This window comes from Mesoplodon densirostris, chromosome 8, assembly GCF_025265405.1.
Source record: "Mesoplodon densirostris isolate mMesDen1 chromosome 8, mMesDen1 primary haplotype, whole genome shotgun sequence".
Taxonomy (NCBI): domain Eukaryota; kingdom Metazoa; phylum Chordata; class Mammalia; order Artiodactyla; family Ziphiidae; genus Mesoplodon; species Mesoplodon densirostris.
In genome coordinates, this window is record NC_082668.1 from 79,736,253 (window position 1) to 79,755,771 (window position 19,519).

General features: G+C 40.7%; 1 protein-coding gene across 10 annotated transcripts in view; it reads right to left on the bottom strand.

The window, feature by feature from the left end:
* RBMS1 (RNA binding motif single stranded interacting protein 1) overlaps positions 1-19,519 on the bottom strand; it is a 212,241-nt gene that overhangs the window by 17,219 nt on the left and 175,503 nt on the right. For all 10 annotated transcript variants that reach the window (XM_060105802.1, XM_060105804.1, XM_060105810.1 and 7 more), the window contains exons 5-6: positions 11,112-11,269; positions 9,017-9,096 (exon numbers count right to left, since the gene is read on the bottom strand). In XM_060105802.1, coding sequence (XP_059961785.1) covers positions 9,017-9,096; positions 11,112-11,269 — 238 coding nt within the window. The remainder of the gene's footprint in view (positions 1-9,016; positions 9,097-11,111; positions 11,270-19,519) is intronic.

Sequence of the window (19,519 nt, forward strand, 5' to 3'; positions counted from 1 at the left end):
CATTTTCATTCATCTACACTAAGCTCCGTCAAAGAAAAAGCAATTTCAGGCAACAATCAAGCCTGCTAAAAACGGTGTAATGAGGAGGTAAACATAAAGTGAGCGATGACATGTTTGCAAATACATCATTTAAAATGAAACAAATGGAACAGAATGTAGTTGAATCTTTCAAAAATGAATTACATTTGCTACGTGACTTTGTGCTGTCATTAAGATATTTTCCTTCCTCTAAAACCAAAAAGGTAAGTAGTTACAACAGTTTGACTAGTAGCAGGTATCCCGTATCTTAGGAAAATTAATTTCTTATTTTAAAGAATTATAACCAGTAGAAATGACACAGTTTTTAGATGTTGGTTCCTTGCTTCTGGGGAACAGGAATACCCCAGTATTCCGTGTGTGTGACGCAATATAAAATTCTAACAGCTTCTTCCCTCTATTACAGTTTTCTCTGGTCTCTTTAGCAGTTGAAAGTTTTACTGAGTGCCTACTATGTGCCAGATATAGTGTGAAGAGCTAGGGATACAGTGGTGAATAAAACAGGGTCTTACTTCATAGTTCTTGCAGTCTGATGGGGATGAGAGCATCCCAATCTTATAAGGCCATTTTGCCATTTATGGGTCAGAGCACTGTTTACTGAAATGTTTGTTTTTAATAAGAATGCCGGCAGAAGTGGAACACTTCTGACACAGGAACAGCTATATTTCTTTTACAGCTGCCGCTCCTTGAACTTGGATGACATGAGACACAGCTTATTCCTAAGAATTCTTGATAACCTATTTATTACAAAGATTGTACCATGTGTGCCAGGAAAGCAACTATGTGAAGATTTCTTTAAGACATTTATGTTACCATTAGATTGCTCAAGAGTCAGAGGACTTCAGTTAGATTTTTGAATAGAAAACCAAACTTACATACCCAGATCTGTGTCATGGCCCACTTATTTTTAAGTGAGCGCAAGATTGTTACAAAACGAGAGCTCCTTATTCGACTGGCATATGCTGCGGCTTACTCGACCAGGGAATAGTCTCTAGTTTGCATTTGGAGTCTAATATCCAGGGTTCCAGGTTAAAGACTGGGTGATGCTATGTGATGTCAGCTTCTTCTACAGAACAGATCCTTCAGGTGGCCTCCTTGATTGTTCTTTGTAGAAGGGAGGTATTGAGGAGGCCTGACACGCAGAAAAGGACGTGCCCTGAATACTAGTAATGTGACTGTGATCAACAGGTAAGTTTGGGTATATTAACCTTAAAAAAAAAATTAGTTTCTAACCGTCAACCTATATCCTCTATATGGTAATTTTCTAGATTAGTAACTCTTCACCTTATTGAGCCAAAACAATAATTGCAAAGAGTTCTAACAAAAACATTTGTGATATGGGCTTCCCTGGTGGCACAGTGGTTGAGAGTCCGCCTGCCGATGCAGGGGACACGGGTTCGTGCCCCGGTCCGGGAAGATCCCACATGCCGCGGAGCGGCTGGGCCCGTGAGCCATGGCCGCTGAGCCTGCGCATCCGGAGCCCGTGCTCCACAACGGGAGAGGCCACAACAGTGAGAGGCCCGCGTACCTCAAAAAAAAAAAAAATTTTGTGATATAATGTTTCATAAAATTATCCCTTGATTGATCCTGCCAAATATGCAAAGTATTCTGTGCTGAATTTCCAGTAATGAATCAGGATCTTTGGGGTTTGTAAAGGGTGTGCCTCAGATGTCTTGTGAAATCTCTCAGGTCAGATTCTCGTCCTTACTAGCCAAGACAGAGAAGTTATTTTCTTGTTCATCAGAACCAACAAGAACATGTACCTCCAGAAGCTTAACTACTGTGGTAGAGCCTTCAGTAGGCAGTGCCACATGCAAGCACTGATCTGATATTTTGGAGGGGCATCTCTTAAGAGCCATCTAAGGTAACTGCATTACTGGATTCTCCAATGTGCCCTCGACAGGGATGATCTTTTACCAATGCCTGACGTGGCACTAACAGTCCCTCCTAAGGAACTGTGAGCCATAGGGGTGATGCCCACGATGCCTCACTGCACATCTCTACCAAGTCGTGTCCCTACCCATCTTCTGAAGCTCAAACTCTACAGTAATTTGCGCTCAACTGTCTTCCCTGGACACCCTCATGAAGCATCACTTCTAGAATGCCTGCTTTGACTAAGCACTGTAGTTCATGGTTAGACCTCCCAGACATCCTCCTCACTTATCTAATCCAACCGCTCAGAGGACTATGAGTTCTTTGTATTTGTAACAAAGTGAAACTTTTCCTCACCAAGTTCTAACAGCTGGAGGAACTGCTACTCCCAAACTCCCATTTTTCTAGCTATGCAGTATTTTATCCCAATCAACAGTCTCTAAGACATAAACTGCCCTTGATAGAAGCTTTTCTATCAGTTGTAGAAAAGTAGTCCACTCAGCAACCGTAATTAGTTTTCTTTCTGAAACTGTTGGCTATTTTCAAGACCCCTCAACTAAGGACATGCAAGAAACTATCCAGGGCTCTTTTAAAAATTTCAACCTAAGGATCCAATAAATATTATCCCTTCTTTGTGTGCACGACATCATTTCCTGTTTCAGCCCCCTATTTGTTTCTAACCAAACCCTGCGGTCCTCTTACCGCAGGGCAGAGCTCCGGCTTCTCTCTGCAGATGCCTACCCTCCGGCGCCTGCTCTGTTAGGTTCTATCTCTCCTCCTTTCCTGACCCTGATAGGGTAGTTCCATCTCCCACTCAGCTTTACTTATCAGTAAAATAATGGTTAAACAACATTCAAGCCAGGTTAAATAGAAAACAAAAACGCAATACTTCCCCATCACTCCAACATAAATATTTTAATATTCTATATTTACTACTCTTCTAAGTCTATATTTTTCATTTTTGCAATGATAGGGCCTTTTCTTCTACCATTTACATTGTGGACCTTTCTCTACCTTGTTATAGAATTTTTTCTTTTCTTTAATGGTTACATAATGTTCTGTTTGAAAAGGGATCATGTATAGTTTCTTTGTTCTTGTAACACTGTATGAACATCTGTGTGTGTTATATTTTTTATCTCTTTGATTCCAGTGCCAATATAACTAACACCGTATGAACATCTGTGTGTGTTATCTTTTTTATCTCTTTGATTCCAGTGCCCATGCAATATTGGTGGTCAGATTCTATGGTGGTTAGAATACTGGCTCTAGATTAGTCTCTCTGGGTTTGAAATTTGGTTTTGCCATTTACTAGCTAGTGACTCCAGGCACGTCTCTGGTTTCATAATCTGTGAAATGGGGATAATAAGAGTACTTAAGATTGTACAAAAGACTGTTACAATTAACATACATAAACATGTATAAAGTGCAGAGAACAGTTCAGTGAATATTAGTTACTATTATTTTATCACTATGACAACAGGAGGAGTTCAAATTTTGAGCTACGGCCCCTCCTCTTACCTTTGACTTATCAAGATAAATTCTCGGGAGAGGAACTTCTGGTTCAGAAGTTATAAACATTTTTAGGGACTGGCCTGTTTTCCCTGGAATTTGATTCTGTGAGATTTAAGAGCTGGCTATAGTTGCTGCCTTGGCTTCACATAGAATAAAGAAATGTTCAAGCTGTAGTTAAGGATGAAGTTACTGGCAAATGCCTTTTAGAAAACTGTTTTCATAGTAACACCTACATCTTCCACCCAAGATCCTTATGCTTTTATAAAATCTTACTCCACTATTTATTGTTCCTCTCTGGCAGAACCTGATAGTGGAAAGGTGTAAAACTGATTGGAGGGGGCCTGCTGTAGGCTGGGTGTGATCCATGGTGGTAACAGCTGCCTGAAGGTAGCCTCCTCCTAAGCCTGGCACGGCACTCAAAGGATCTTCAGCTAAAACAAACAATGGCATACTTCTAGTTGAAGTCCCTTGTCACTTTTTAAAAACCAGACTTCCCTCCTTGGTAGAGAATGAGTTGGAGTTTTGGATCTGCATGACAGCCCTCACCCCACTGGCCTCCCAGGATGGTTCCAGCACTTGTGCTTCCATGGCAATGATTTACTCATAAGATTCCAGCTCTTGGAGGGAACATCTCAACAATACATGCATTCAGACTCTGTTCTACTGTACATACTGGGTGAGAGAGACATGAACACATCACGATCCCAAAGGCATGATCACATTGTCTTAAAGGTACCAGGAACATTCCACATGTTTTCAAGTATTTCTTTTGTCCTAGAGTTGCCAAACGTTTCTGTTTTTAACAGAGTTAATAATGCTTAAGCCAAACATTCGGGAAATGAAACGGGCAATAAAAACCCTTGAAAGATTTCCAGGCTTTTTACTAGGTTTGTAACTTTTCCCCTAAACATTACCTTTTCTGCCTCCTGGCATAGGACAAGGCCCTAATAATTTTACCTATACACAGAACGTTCCAGAATAGAAGAGCGGTTTTCAAGCCCTGCTGGGCACGTACCCAGTCTGAAAAGTCAAAGTAACACAGAAAGTAGATGTAAAACAAGCTGAGGTCATTGGATGGAGTAGGCCAGCAGTCACATATGCGCTTCACGACACGACGGAGCTCCTCCACGACACAGGCAAAGCTTTGGGCGATGTGGCGGAATGATGCCGGCCCACTACTGGGCATCTCAAAGGCGCTCACATATCCAGTGAAAAGACACTTCTTCCTTTTCTTTAAAAATTCTCTGCCCTTAGCACACGAGGGCAGACTCCATTCATGTCATGGAGAGGTCCAGAAAGAGAGATGTGACCATACTGCTTCCTGCAGCACTGAGTATACACGTGGTCTTTGTCCATGGGGTGTGTGTGTCGTTCGTGTCTCCCACAGAGGCAGAAACAACGGATGCAGGGCAAGCAGCCCTAGGAGAGTTCCAGCTAACATGCCATGTGCATTAGTCTTCTTGGAGACTGTACTCTCTTCCAGGAAGGTACTGGAAGAATATTTTTCAGACAAATCCCTGAATCATGGCCATGAGTGACAGTGTTTTTGCCTTGGGCACGTCTCCTAATTTGGACACCAGTTCTACCCATCTCGTTTCTAATGTTCACTGTGCGGGAAACCACCACCATCCTATTTCTCCATAATGGAATTTTTATCAAGCAAATGGGACGTACTTATTTTAAACCTCTGTGGAATTCACCTAGATGGTCTCACGAAGAAGTCATTGCCTCTTTTATCCTTGTTGGGGTCCTTCCAAGCAAATCTGACTTACTGCAAACCAGCTAGCACTCGAAATCAAGGTAAATCCAAACAAAGGACAATATTTCAACATTTTCAGGGAAAAATGAGAGACTGAGTGGGCGGAAGGACAGAAGGAATGGCCTTCTGAGCAACTTTTTTTTTTTAAGCACAAACTATAATGTACACTTGAAGAATCTGCCATAAGATAAAGCCTTTTTGAAAATGTGGTAACATCAGACACAAAAGCACAAGATTTTTAAAAAGTGATTTCAGAAAGCAGATTGTATAAAAAATTGTGATGTGGTACAGTGGATCTTTATGAAACTCTAAACATATACTACATTATGTACCAGGCCCCAGGCCAGGGTGGGGTATGCCAGGCATGGGGGAACCCAGCCACATCACCCTGGTATGAAAAGAGTGTGTTGGCAGACGGATGGGTGGCATCTGAGAAGTGACAACTCATGTGCACAGCTGACCTCTCTGCTTTGCCATCTAGAGACTTTCTTAAGAGTGTCACGCGATGAGTTTACGTTCAGTTTACTGTTCATCGCACTGTTCACGCAATGCGTTTTCTTTTCAGTTCTCAAAAGCAAGTGTCTTTTGGGGACTGTGTCTAATGTAGGTTTCTTTCCTATACTTGGCTCCAGTGTCACAGACCAATCGCCAGTCGTGAAAGAATCGGAGTACTCTGACACAAACCATCCTGGATAATTCTGCTTATGCCAGCTAAACAACTTGCATCATTAAGTAAACCATCCTCTGACTGTATTTATGAAATGTTATGTCTGCCTAGCAATGAGCCTACATTATTTAAACGTTAAAGTGGAGGCCCATTCAGTTTACCCTTGCCTGACAATATTTTTGTTTTTCATCTGGTTCTACTGAAAATAATCATATGCATTCCACGGGGAAACCCCTGTGCCAGCAGCCATTCAGGTAATTGGAAGGGAGATAGCAGCATCTAATAAACAGACAGGTAGTCAAAGACAGTTCTTGTATTGTGTGTACAAAACACAATCCGGAGAAGTTGAAAATGGTTTCAAATTCCGTTGTGGGTTCTCGAGTCCACTGGAGACTTGTTCTGGGGAAAGGCTGGGTTCACTGGAATAGCATGCTTCCCAATCCCGCATTGTACGTTTCAAACTCCTGCCAAAAAGTAGCTCAACCTCACTTAAAGGCAAAAGCTATCCAAAAAGGTCATCAAAAGAGCCACGATTCTTGTGATGAGCTCTACGTGAAAAATGCTCTTGGAAACCGCTTGGTGACCTCTGCTGGTATAGGGTGATGCACAGGCTTTTGGTGCCTACCGCAAAATTAAAATGTAAAACGCAGCCCTTGCCGCTAGGAACATGCAGTCTAGTTGGGAACCAAGACTAAAACATGTGAGAGATCATCAAACCCCAGAAAATGGCATAAAGTTAAGTCCTGGTTCAGAATAAAGAGAACAGCTTGACTGCATAGTTGTCTTCCCTGCCCGGATGCTCTCCATGGAGAAGGAACCCATCTGGTTCATATGCTCGCTTTGACACTTAGCACTACTTGGAAGAAGCTATTCATTGCAAAGGTGCAGAGAATCCTACAATTATTTGCGTGTGGTTTGGAAAACAAGGTCTTTTTCTTCCTAGAATGGGTGTGACCAAGAGTCTTCACACCTACTTCAAAGAAAACAGTTAAATGACACAACCATGAAGTCCTTTGGAGAAAAAAGGAAAGGGTCCAACCTCAATTCGTGACACCCTGAGATCTACTTCATTCAGGGAGCTGGTAGATCTTATCTTTGATACAACATCAAAACAAATGTGTGCTGGGGTGTTTTTCCTTCTCGAAATCTCCTTGTTGCATGCACGAATGAGCTGAGAAAGTAACGAGGTCACAGGTGGGTTGGATGAGCAGCCCTTCGAAGGGACTAATATAATACTCTGGGGGTTCTGCCCATGCTGAGGATGGCACGGAAAGCGAGGTGAACACAGGGGGCAGCTGTGTGCAGGGGCCTTGGAAGGCCCCGCGGGGCAAGGCTGACAGAAGCCTCCCACGTGTGAAATTTCTCCCTTGTCTTTACTTGGTTGTAAGGTAAAAACATTCCCCTCTCGTTTCTTTTTTTTTCTTTCAACTCAAGTGTTGTGGATGGAAAAACAAAATTGACTTAAAAAACAGAAAAGGAAGCTCTTTCACAAGGCTGAGTTCCTTGGAAGAGCGTACTTCTAGGCCTCGTATTTTATGCTTTAGCTCAAGCTCAAATACAGCCATGCAAACTGTATGCTGTCAGATTTTGGTATTAAAGGATGCAGTTAGTCCGTGGTATTGCACACACTTATAAATAGATTCTCTATGAAGTGAGACTCACCTGGATACAGAAAAGTAAAGTGGATCCCTAATCATAATCATCAGCCATCCAGTTAAAGATGGAACCTGGGAGCTACAGAAGAATAAATACTGAACACTAGTTACACATGCACAAATGGAAACGTCTTCTAGATTGTGGTCAGCCGCTTGCACGCTAGCTTGCAAATAGGTAGTGTTGTCTTGGTGAATAGTGAAGTGAAATTTATGCAAAACCAACAAACAGTTACTGGTGCTTGAACAGTATGGTTCAAGTACTGAGCTAGGCATGAAAACAGAAAGATAAGAAAACAGTCTCTGCCTTCGAGGGGCTTAGTTTAGTGCACTGACACATGTAAACATGCTAAATGCTGCCGTACAGGTGGGTGTCCTCAGGGCGCTATGCAGACAGTAACCCAACGGCAGCAGAGGAAGCTGTTGAAAGGGCAAGATAGGACAGCCTGATTAAAGGGAAGTGAAGTCATCTCCTTAGGATTGGGGTGTGGGAGCAGTGTAGGGAGAGGGCTGAGCAGGGTGGTGAAAACTGAGAATTGCTATTTAGGTAAGGGTGAGAGGCTGAGTGAGGACCAGTGATGCTGAGGGTCTGATCAAGCTGGAGCCCACTGTATTTCAGACCAGGTTTAGTGGGAGTTAGAGGGGGTGTAATGTTGGAATGAAAAGCTCCTGAGGTGCAGTGTTTTCTTGGTCAAGACAACACGGGGCAGAGCAATGGGAGGAAGTGGCCACAGAGGAGTGGATGGAGGGGCCACAGAAGTTGAGTCCAGGGGGAGGGGTAACACATGCTGACATCTTCCAGAACGAAGGCGGGAGCTGGGGTGGAAAGTACCACAGTCCTCAATGGATAGGACTGACAGAATATTTATTGAGGATGGTGATGAGGTGAGTTAGAGGACGGCTTCCTCATCCAAGAAGGAGTGGCTTCTGAATGCCCTGCAAGTCACACACCTCCTTACCACTGGGTCTGCTTCATATATATATATATATATATATATATATATATATATATATATATATATATATATTTTTTTTTTTTTTCCCCCCTAAGCTTACGTTTCATTTTTTGGAATTTTAAAATAATTTTTTATTAGAGTATAGTTGCTTTACAATGCTGTGTTAGTATCTGCTGTACAGAAAATTGTATTAGTTATACATATACATATATCCACTCTTTTTTAGATTCTCTTCCCATATAGGTCATTACAGGGTATTGAGAAGAGTTCCCTGTGCTACAGAGTACGTCCTTACTAGTTATCTATTTTATATATAGTAGTGTGTATATGTCAGTCCCAGTCTCCCAATTTATACCCCCTCCCACCCCGTAACCATAAGTTTGTTTCTCTATGCTTCCATTCATATTTAAACAGTTGGGAGAAGTGAATTTTGAAGTCTTATTTGTAGATCCAAAGAAATAAATTTTAAAGAGCTAAAGGAGGAGTTTCTTTGTTCTTGATATAAGAGTCACCACATCCTAAAACAAAAGACTACTGATACAATTTTAGACAAACAACATACCAGAAACTCCGGGTGGTGTCTTAATGAATTTTCCGTTAAAATGACCAATAACGGCTTCGCACTTTTCTGTTGACTCCATCCTATTTATACATAAAAATAAAACACGTAAATAATCAGAGATATCTTAGTTTTCATTTTGTTCTGTACACATGAATACAATCCTATATGTTTACTGGATACAAATGAAAACTAACAAAAATGTGAATGATAGGAAAAAGTGGGTTTATTCTATCTTTTATTTTAACTGTTGTTTGTGTGCTTCCATAGTAAAATAAAAACTTGATAACCACACAGTACATTCAGAATCATAAAAGAAATAAATTATACAAAGAGTGTTTAATATCAAGCATAGGAAATGTATAATTTTTTCCCACTTGTAGAAAAACTGATAATCAATACACAATAGCTTTGTTAGTCATGATAGTGAATTAAAAATAAAAATACCAGTTTAAAATACTAGTGTATTTAGTGCTGCTGGGATATTGGTCATTTTAAAGATGGTCTTTCCTTTTACGTATTCAAAAAAATGACAGACTCAAAAGTCACGATAAGAACTGGTGTTAATCAGAGGATGTGTCTTACAGGTTTTTCTCATTAGCTTGAAGTCTAAAATTAAATTAGTGAAGTCAATTATGTACCTTCTTTGTCATCTTGGCTTTAGAGGAGGAATTAAAGGATGGAGCCTAACAACTTATTCTACATCTGCAGGTGGCTAAGAACACCTAAGAAACCTTTCAGGGGAATTAAATCATTTTGATTTATTTTTCTTTAATGGAAAAAACACTGAATAATCTGCTCAAAATGCACTACACTCCTGGACTACCCAGAAGAGTTGCACCCTGGTTTTAATGGGTGGTTTTTAATAGTTTTTAAAAGCAATAGAATTTAATTGGGTTCTATCTTTGGATACAGAAATGAAAGTCCTTGATCTGCTTTCAGAAGAACACCCACAGAGGGACGATTTTCATATGGTGCTGGGCCTTTCACTGTTTCACCTGGGTCCTTTTAACCCATGAAGTGCACACTGGGGATGCTGGCCTTGGTGACTTTCCACCTGTAGAATATCTTAGTTTTATTATAAAATCATCTGGCCTAACAGAAAAAGTAATGGACTGAAAGCCAGAAGAACCAAGTACTAGACCTTGCTTCATTGCTTGGCAGCCCTGTGACAAGGGAAAAGTCCTTTCTTTAACTCAATTTTCCTATATGTGAAAGAGTGAAAAGTGCTTGCTTTGTTGATCTCACAGGCCTGTGGTAGATGCGATTGTCATCAAATAGGATAATGTATAGGAAAGTAAAACGTCACTAATTGCCCCTCCAAAACCAAAGTCAATACTTTAAGACATGCAGACATTATCGGTTACTGCACAGTATTAATAGGTTGCTAAATGATGTAAAATCAGTTTTTGTACGCAGGCTTTCAGACTGCAACTATGTCAAAAACCAAAGCTTCTTTTGTTCAAGGTTTTTAAAGGAAGCAAACTAACCATTACATGGAAGTATCCTTTCTGGGGAGGAAGGGATAAAAATAAGATGGAAGGAATGAGGGTACTTTAGATATCTGCAACATTTTACTTCTTAAAAAAAATGTCGGCAAAAACTGTAAAATGTTACAATTTGTGTAACACTTGGTGGTTAGACAGGTGTCTGTTGTACTTTTCTGAGTGTTTGAAATATTTCACTTAAAAATCTAATTCACTGACCTTATTGATGATGAACCAAAGTTCCATCTAATGAGACAAAAATACCAATTTATTTACGAAATTTAGGAGCCTGAGATTGTTGTTTTTAAGAAGTTTAGGCATCTTGATCTAATTAGTCAAATTATTAAGGAAACATACTTGAGGAACTATTGCTCATGTGGTATTTCCTTGCCCTAAGTCACCAAATATTTAGTGTCCTCAGGTTCAAGAATCCTAATGAGCTTCCAAAAGATTTGGAAAAATGAAAACTATTTTTTATGCATAATTTAAGTTCATGGTACAACTGGCTCCTATAACCCTGGCTTAAATTCTCTCTTCTTGCTCAATTTTTATTTTCCAGGAAACACAGCAGAGTTACTGTTGTTGACAAGAAGACAGGGCAGCGTACTTACCTAGCAAAGCCAACACCACGACTTGTCCCACTGGAATCGCGTAGTATCCTTGTAGAAATAACTTGTCCAAATGGTTTCAGCATATTTTCAAGTTCTTGCTCATCCATGGACAGTGGCAAATTAGAAATATACAAGTTGGTAGGATCTTGTTCCTGTTGCTAAAACCGAACAGAGAACTGTCTATTAATTTCCAGCAGAAGGTGAGATATGTATGTTAACACAGGTTTACTTGGCCACTCTCTTAGCTCAGGTCCTTTGAAAGTACTAGCAAGTGAGATCATGGGAACTACAGAACACCCGAGTCACCATGAACACTTGAAAACAGTGTCTGAAGCTTGGACAATCTGTGCAGGTCAGACACGATCCCACCAAGCCATTCTTGGCAGGTCTGGAAGCAGAAGTGCTGGCAGGCGTTGCTGAGTTGGAGAGGATGCCCTCATGGACGCACAACTCTCAGCTGTTTGCCGTGTTCTACAAAATAACTAACCTCTCCTCCACTACTATTTTTAGGAGCCCATTTTGAGCACACTATTGCACAAATGGTTGTTACTGCTAATAATTCAATCCAGAAACACACGACGGATTCTGGACTAAGTCAACTAAAGTCCAGTGGGATTTTGCCCAAATTCCCTTCTTTTGCTCTACAGCAGAGTCCTTACTACCTCTGAGTTGTGATCACCAATGGGAAATAGAGACCTTCCTAAATTAACAAAAACAAAACCCCACAAAGTCATACAAAATGACAGACTCAAGGCAGAACAAATTTTAGAACCTGGATAAAGCTGAACTCAAGTGTAGATGGGGGAAGGGAGTTTTGCTAAATCTTTGCTACTCTAAGAGTGATCCAGGGGCCAGCAGTGATGGAATTACCTGCAAGCTTACTAGAAATGTAGAATTCCAGGCCCCATCCCAGACCTAGAGAATCAGAAACTGCATTTTAATAAGACCTCCAGGCAGTACAAATGCATATGCAAGTTCCAGAGGCAGCAATTAGATCATTTCCCACCAACCTTTCCACTGCTGAGGTAAAATCAGCTGAAACCACAGATAGCAACGGAGTTTTCTGAGAACCAGTAACTGCTATGTATATTTACTGAGTCTGGTGTTAAATCATCAGGAAATAAGCTTATATGATATCTGGAATATTTTCTGACCAAGTAAAAACTCATCTCGGCAATTGTGAGATCAGGATGATCTTAACTTTAAAACAGGCTTTCCTTTGACCTTACTACCAATTGTATCTTTACATATTGAACTATGCAAGTTTATGATTTTTCTTTAACAAGCACTATTAGCAAAGTCATTAACTTATGTCTTAGCCTTAGGCAACAGAACAGCACACTCATTATACTTAAATTTCCAAAATGCACAGTACTTTAAAAATATATGTGAAACATATGCATATTTGCACAAAGTCTCTACTTTCAAATGTATCCTGGCATTAATTAAACCTGAAATAAAACCTTTCCTTTCAGATAATCTGCAAGTAAAAGTAACTGACCTTTAGGATTTAAAACAACAATCTGGTATCCTAGGGAATGGCAAATACCCTGGTAGTCCCAAGAATTAAAGTTACCAAAGACTGAGAAACTATGGGCAGAAAGTACTGTCCCTATGACTTCCTGGTTCTGACAGAAGGCAGCCTGTTACCAGGCCAGTCCCAAAGGTATAGAGCAGAAGCTCCCAACCTGGGTGACCCAGACTCTCAGGGGTGTCAGTGCGGTTGTGTCCAAGAAAAAAGTTAAAAAATTTCAGGTGCTCAGTAGCAAGCCAGAAACTTAACTTCATTAACCCTTGACAGACTAAACAAAAATGGCAACTACCTTTGCTTCTATCTGAAAGCAGATAAAGTCAGTGTGGTACCACTGATAACCTTATGCCGGGCAAAACCTCCCACTGAAAATTACATAAAGCATAACTTTAATGTATAAAAATTGTAAAGCGATTTAATAAATGCATGACAGTAATAGACAAAATGCTTCAAAATAAAGGGAAAAACAAAATGGTCTTTGGTATTAAGTTTTTCAAATTCTTCTCAGGTGGACTACAAGCTAAAATCTTAATTCCTTATTTCCACTTCATTCACTACCTTCCCTGACTTCACCCAGTTAATCCACAGCTCCTCAATTAACTATCTCATGTTGGCTCTAACCTCCCAAGTCCCTGAAGCTTTCCTGGAGTGCACAAGACTGTATTTGTTCCTGTGGAAGTCTGGTCCTTAGCTGGTGAACACAGATGGGGTTCTTTCTCTCTGAAGGTGGGTACACTGAGGGGTCCTGTAGCCTAATACAGCCCAATGACATTTATAGTGCATCCTGTACATCCCAGACCCTCTTGTACAATAATTGTGACTCCAGGCCTGTCTTCTAGCCGTTTATAGTTGAGTTGGGGATATAAAAACACATGTGATGAATGCTGTAATAGAGATGTATACAAATCACAATGGGAGGACAGATAGGGGAGCTTGTCTTTATTAGGGAACACTTTACAGAGGGCATGACATTGAGTTGAGACTTGAGAAACAAGCATAAGGCATGAGGCTGAAAACCAGATTGTGAAAAGCTATCCAAGGAGTATGACTTTTTTGCCAGTTATCAGTGCTTAAACTTTTCCACTTAAGCAATGCTAGCATGAAAGAGAATGACTATGTATCCTGAAGACTGTGTGGGCAAAGGATAAAGTAGCCTTGCCAGAGCTGCAAAATTTCCTTGAAGGCTTGTATTTTATCTAAAAAAAAAAAAAAAAAAAAAATCATGTAAATGTTGCAATCTACTCCCTAATTATTTGAGTTTGTTTCAAATAGAAACAGTATTTCTGAATTAATACTTTTGAGTCATACTGATATTGCAGGAATATAAGCCATGTTTATCCTGTGATTTCAGGCGTTATACTTTGTTGGGTGAGGGGGAGTAGGAGGAAGGGGGAGCCGTGTCCCTGTGCTGCAGCTAGAAAGCCACGCCCTAAAAAATCTGCAGCTTCTGGAGGCACATAACAAGGGAGTGATGTGATCAAGTCTATCTTATTAGAAAGATTTCTGAATCATGCTTAGTCAGATTCAGAATAAAGCTGGGAACTCCCTAATTAAAGAGCATTAAAACACGCCTTGGACAAAGATGCGGCATTAAAAATGTTACATAAGAAACATGTATCGGGCTCCCCTGGTGGCGCAGTGGTTGAGAGTCCGCCTGCCGATGCAGGGGACACGGGTTCGTGCCCCAGTCCGGGAAGATCCCACATGCCGTGGAGCAGCTGGGCCCGTGAGCCATGGCCGCTGAGCCTGCGTGTCCGGAGCCTGTGCTCCGCAACGGGAGAGACCACAACAGTGAGAGGCCCGCATACCACAAAAAAAAAAAAAAAAAAAAGGAAGCATGTATCATAAATATTGTGAGCTTTTGAGTTACAATTATTAAAATCTAAATGACTAACATTTAAGAATATTTAAGAATGTTCATAGACTTTGTCATCTGTGAAGTATTTTCAAAAGGGCTGACAATGTAGGTAACTAAGAACTTTCTAAATCTGTGGTTTAGTTGCTATTAAGCTATTAATAAAAATGTTATTCTTGGGTCTTCCCTGGTGGCACAGTGGTTAATAATCTGCCTGCCAATGCAGGGGACACGGGTTCGAGTCCTGGTCGGGGAAGATCCCACATGCCGCGGAACAACTAAGCCCGTGTGCCACAACTACTGAAGCCCCCTGTGCCTAGACGATGTGCTCCACAACAAGAGAAGCCACCGCAATGAGGAGCCCGCGCACCGCAACGAAGAGTAGCCCCCGCTTGCCACAACTAGAGAAATCCTGCACGCAGCAATGAAGACCCAATGCAGCAAAAAAAAAAAAAAAAAAAGTTATTCTTTAAAATGTTGATTCAACGTGAATGTTTACCAATGAAGAAAAAAAATAATAAAAAGTGCTAAATCAGAATCAGGAAATTGAGCTCCTAGCCCACTCTATGATAAATAGTGAGATAAGATAGACTAAGTACAGGTAGATATTTCCTGTGATTTTAACGCATTTGTTTTCAATAGCAAACACTCAGTCAACTAGCTCTCTTCATTTGGAATGACCTCTAGGGCTAACATTATTTATCCTTCTTTTCAAATGGTCAACTTATCTTGCACACATTGCACACAAAGTTGCAAGTAAAAAAACAAAACAAAACAAAAAAGAGAAGCAACTCCAAGCTGGCAGCAATGGCCACAAGAATATCTAATCACCAAAGGGTCCATGCATTCTAATCACCATACATTCCTAGTAAACGGAACATACGGTACTTGCACTACGTGAGAGTGGTTCTTGAATAAGGGTAATTTCGCCCCTTTAAAATCAGGGACAACCATAACGCTATTTTATTACATACAACGCTATGTCTGAAAAAAACAATTTTTCTGTAAATTATGGGTGGTCAGACATAAAAATGGGGCTAACAGACCTCTTTATATCCCTAGGCATGGAAAGTGTTCAATGGCTTCTTTAACAAGTAGGACACTTGGATCCCACATTGGCCATGAGAGGGATAAATGGCTACTAATGTTCACTTGAGTAGAAAAGTGGGGCTTGGAGGTCCCACGTGGTGTAAAGCCCTCAGTCATCATCTGAAAGAAATTAACAAAAACCTCCCTATGCGTGTGGAATGGTTCCTAAAATTCAAGAAAGGGACCTGGCAGGAAGACCAGACATCTGTTTTCTCTTGTACTGAGTAGGTTCACCAACCAGCAGATAGCTGCTTATGGGCATGTGAATGCAAACTGCTTGAAGCATGGTAGACCTCTGTGTGGAAGGGCGATTAAATTCCTGCTCCTCTGACTGCCTACTTACTGAAAAAAGTGCGAGCATACCGCTAGGCAAATAACACAGGGTGATCCGCTGACCCCCAGCAGGTCTTAAGAGGTATTGCGGAAAGGCCTACAGAAGTCACTCTATTAACAGATATCACCAATGTTGACTTGAGTTTTATATCTTTTTAGCTCGTTATCTGAGGTTTTTTTCTTCTTTTCATAGATTCTGAGTCTTCTATTTTGAAAAATGCACACATTTGAAACAAATGCCAAGTTTAACATAAATGGCTCAAGTATAACCTTGAGCCTTTTGGAAAACCTTTGGTAAATTTCATCAGGGTACTCGATAGACTCAATAAATATAATTTTTAAATGTCCCATTCTTCTCTCTCCATATCTGCCCAAACTGGGAAGTTTTTCTCTTGCTTAATTGGCTTCTTGGATCATCAACAAAACAAACACTTGATATCTACCATAGGCCAAGTACCAAGCAAGGCACTGAAATTAAAACACGAATAAGAAACAACCATTCTTGTCCAACGCTCTCCACTTGTAGCTTTATTATTCAGTTTTGAATATTTGTGGAGTTCTTTTTCAACTCAGGTAGTCGAAGTGTCAAACAATATTATATTCTCCCCCGCTCCTCAGACTCGCCTAGTGGAAGGTCCCTTAATTTTTTCTGATTATGTAAGAAAGCAAGCCTTTAATATGTGCAATGTGAATTTTCAAAACTTTATAGTGTCCAGATTAATTCACTAGAGGAAAGTGGACAGTGACAGGTCCCTTATCATCCAAACATGGGAGCCAGACCTAAACTTTTATAAACTGTCTCCACAAAAGGTACATGCCAGATGCTCCTTTATCCAGACAGCATAAAGGGGATAAGTCAACTCCCGATACTCAAACCCATGGTTCCGTGGCACAGAACAATGGACCCTCTAGCATTTAAAATACCTTTTGGAACTTTAATGATATAATAAAAAAGAAATCGGGTCCAGGAAACTCAGTCATCCTACAGAGACGCAAAGAAATTCACAATGTGCAGAATGTTGGCACACTGCCAGCATCTCTGAACCCGTGCATTGTTCCCTCCCTACAGATGATGTAGGAAGGGATCACTTTTCCTAGCCAATTTACAGTCCAAGCCACCTAAGGAGGTCTTTGAACAGTGCTCATTATCAGTCCACGGGAAAGCTGGCATTCAAAGTGCACTGTTGACACAACATACAGTGCCAATCTATGCCCAGTCCGGTTCTGACTAAATGCATTGTAAAGACTTCTTCAAACAGGATATATTTAATATATTATGCTACTCAATATCACCGGCACTGAAAAGATGCCTAGGTAAGTGCTCATGGGGCCGCTCTAAAAAAGGCCTCTGTATTACCTGGAGCAGGTTGTTAAAATAGCCCTCTTTCTAACTTTGTTTCAGCAGAAGTCACCAAAAAATGGGTTTCAGGCATGCCCACGTTCCAGGGTGAGAAATCAGACCACCTACACAAAGTCTGCATAGGAGTGGCTGAGATCTGGCTTGAGAGGCTCAGCTGACCACCCACCTCTCGTCTGCCTGGGAGGGACTGGAGAGGCTGGAATGGACACGCATGTGGAGAGAACCGCTGATGTGTTCTGAGTCCCACCACACGGGCTGCTTCCCCCATCACTGCCAGCCCAGCAAGAGGGGCTTCAACAGACCCCTCAGGAGGCATGGTCTGTGACCGCTCGAGCTTGGTGGATACAATGCATCAATGTCTGACTTACGCCTGAGGAATCTAAAAGGCAAAGGCTGGTTGAAGGGGCCTATAAGTGCAATTGGGAGGTAACTAGTCTCCCACAGACAGCTGGCAAGCAGATCAATGTGGGCCACACAGGTAGAGTTGGCCCAGGGTTGTGTTAGAGCCTTCCAGGAAGGCTGTCTTGAAGTATAAGAAGGTCCTAGAAGAAAGGGGCTGAAGGCTGACCCTTAGATTCTCAGGAGCTGAGGCTAACAGCCTGAGGACACGTCTTCTCTAGCTTGAAGGAACTACAGGGGAAAGAGCAAAGCATTCTACTAAGGAAAACATCAGTTCTCTGTCTGCCCAGAGAAATGAACACCAGATCACATAATTGTCAGGTCAAGAAACTTTCCCATCCTTTGCCACTGCTCCAACCTTGGAGGGGTTGGAAACCACAGCTAGCTATGGGAAGAGTGGGAAAGACACAAATTTGGAGAATAGGAAAGAAACTAACCATGCTCCCATCCCAGGACAAGCTTACTACTTAGAGCAGACCAGAGCTGGGGGAAGGGAGAAGTTTTACTATTATACGGTACTCAAAATTTTGTCAAATAAACAGGATTGGAATGTGTTCTTAAAAAAAGAAATCAGACATTCAGCATCAAAATGTTAACCAGGTGCCTATTTCATATTATTTCAAGTAAGAAGAAAAGTATAATGTATTACCATTAATCACAACCCCCAATTTCCTAAAATGCAACTAAATACATTTGTTACACATCTGTACGTGTGTCTGTATACACGTAATACATGGTTATATTGGGATGTAAACTTTTAAAATATCACTTCTTGATCACCAAATTATCAATATGGTTATTAGCAGACAACTGCTTTGTAAGTTGTCATTTCTCTTAGCACCAGCAGCATCCAAGACACACATCTCTTTCTGCTGACTCTCAGCAGAGTTTTCAAAACCTCTACACAATTCTGACATTTTACAAACTGTATTTGGAATATAACCTGAGATTTTCCCCTTAAACATCTTGTTTAAAATATTGTACTGAGATTGGTGTAAATACATATAGGAAGGCTGAAAATGTACTGAAAGACAATTATGTTCCCTGAAATTTGGATATGAAAACAATTAAGGGGCATTCTACTGAAAAAAATGAACCAGAAAGACCTGAAATGAAAGAAGCAACTGAAGGAAATTTTCAGAATAACGAGAGTAGCCAGAAAAGTCATGGGACCTGCCCTAGATTTTATCCATGAGAGGAAGAAACAGGAGCTTCACAGAGTAGAGGAAATGGACACAACAGAGGGAAAAATAGAGCCCTTTTCCAATTGTGCCTTAAAAGTCCTGCTTAGAAAATGTATGGTTACCCATTGTTTACATAGGCGTATTAAACATTCTGTAAATCATATACAACATAGGTATTGCATACTCACAATTAAATATATTTCAAGCCTCATAATCACCGTCTTTCAACAATACCACAGGAAACTGCTGTATATTATGGACAAGTAATCTAAAAATCATGGTGCTTAGTATTTACAGTTTGTTTATTTTAGCTTCTTCCTCTGGAGTTTAAAAATATCTGAAATAAGTCCAACTCAATCCAAAGGTCTAAAAATATTAAAAGTCAAGGATTACTTTAGAAAGGTGATCCCTTTCATCAATTCCTGAAATCTTTACTCATGCTGATTCTTTTAATCAAGGTAAATCTCTATCCTGGTAGCTGCATATATGTCCTTCAACAGCTTTAAGGTCTTAGCAGGTAACTTATCTCAACCAGGGTTCTTTAACTTCCATAAATCTTCTTTCCTTATGGAAATGTGAATACCCCTCAGGGAATGACCACATGCTACTCTTCAGAAGCAGCAGAGGACAGCACAAAATTACTTTCCTCCGTACTTA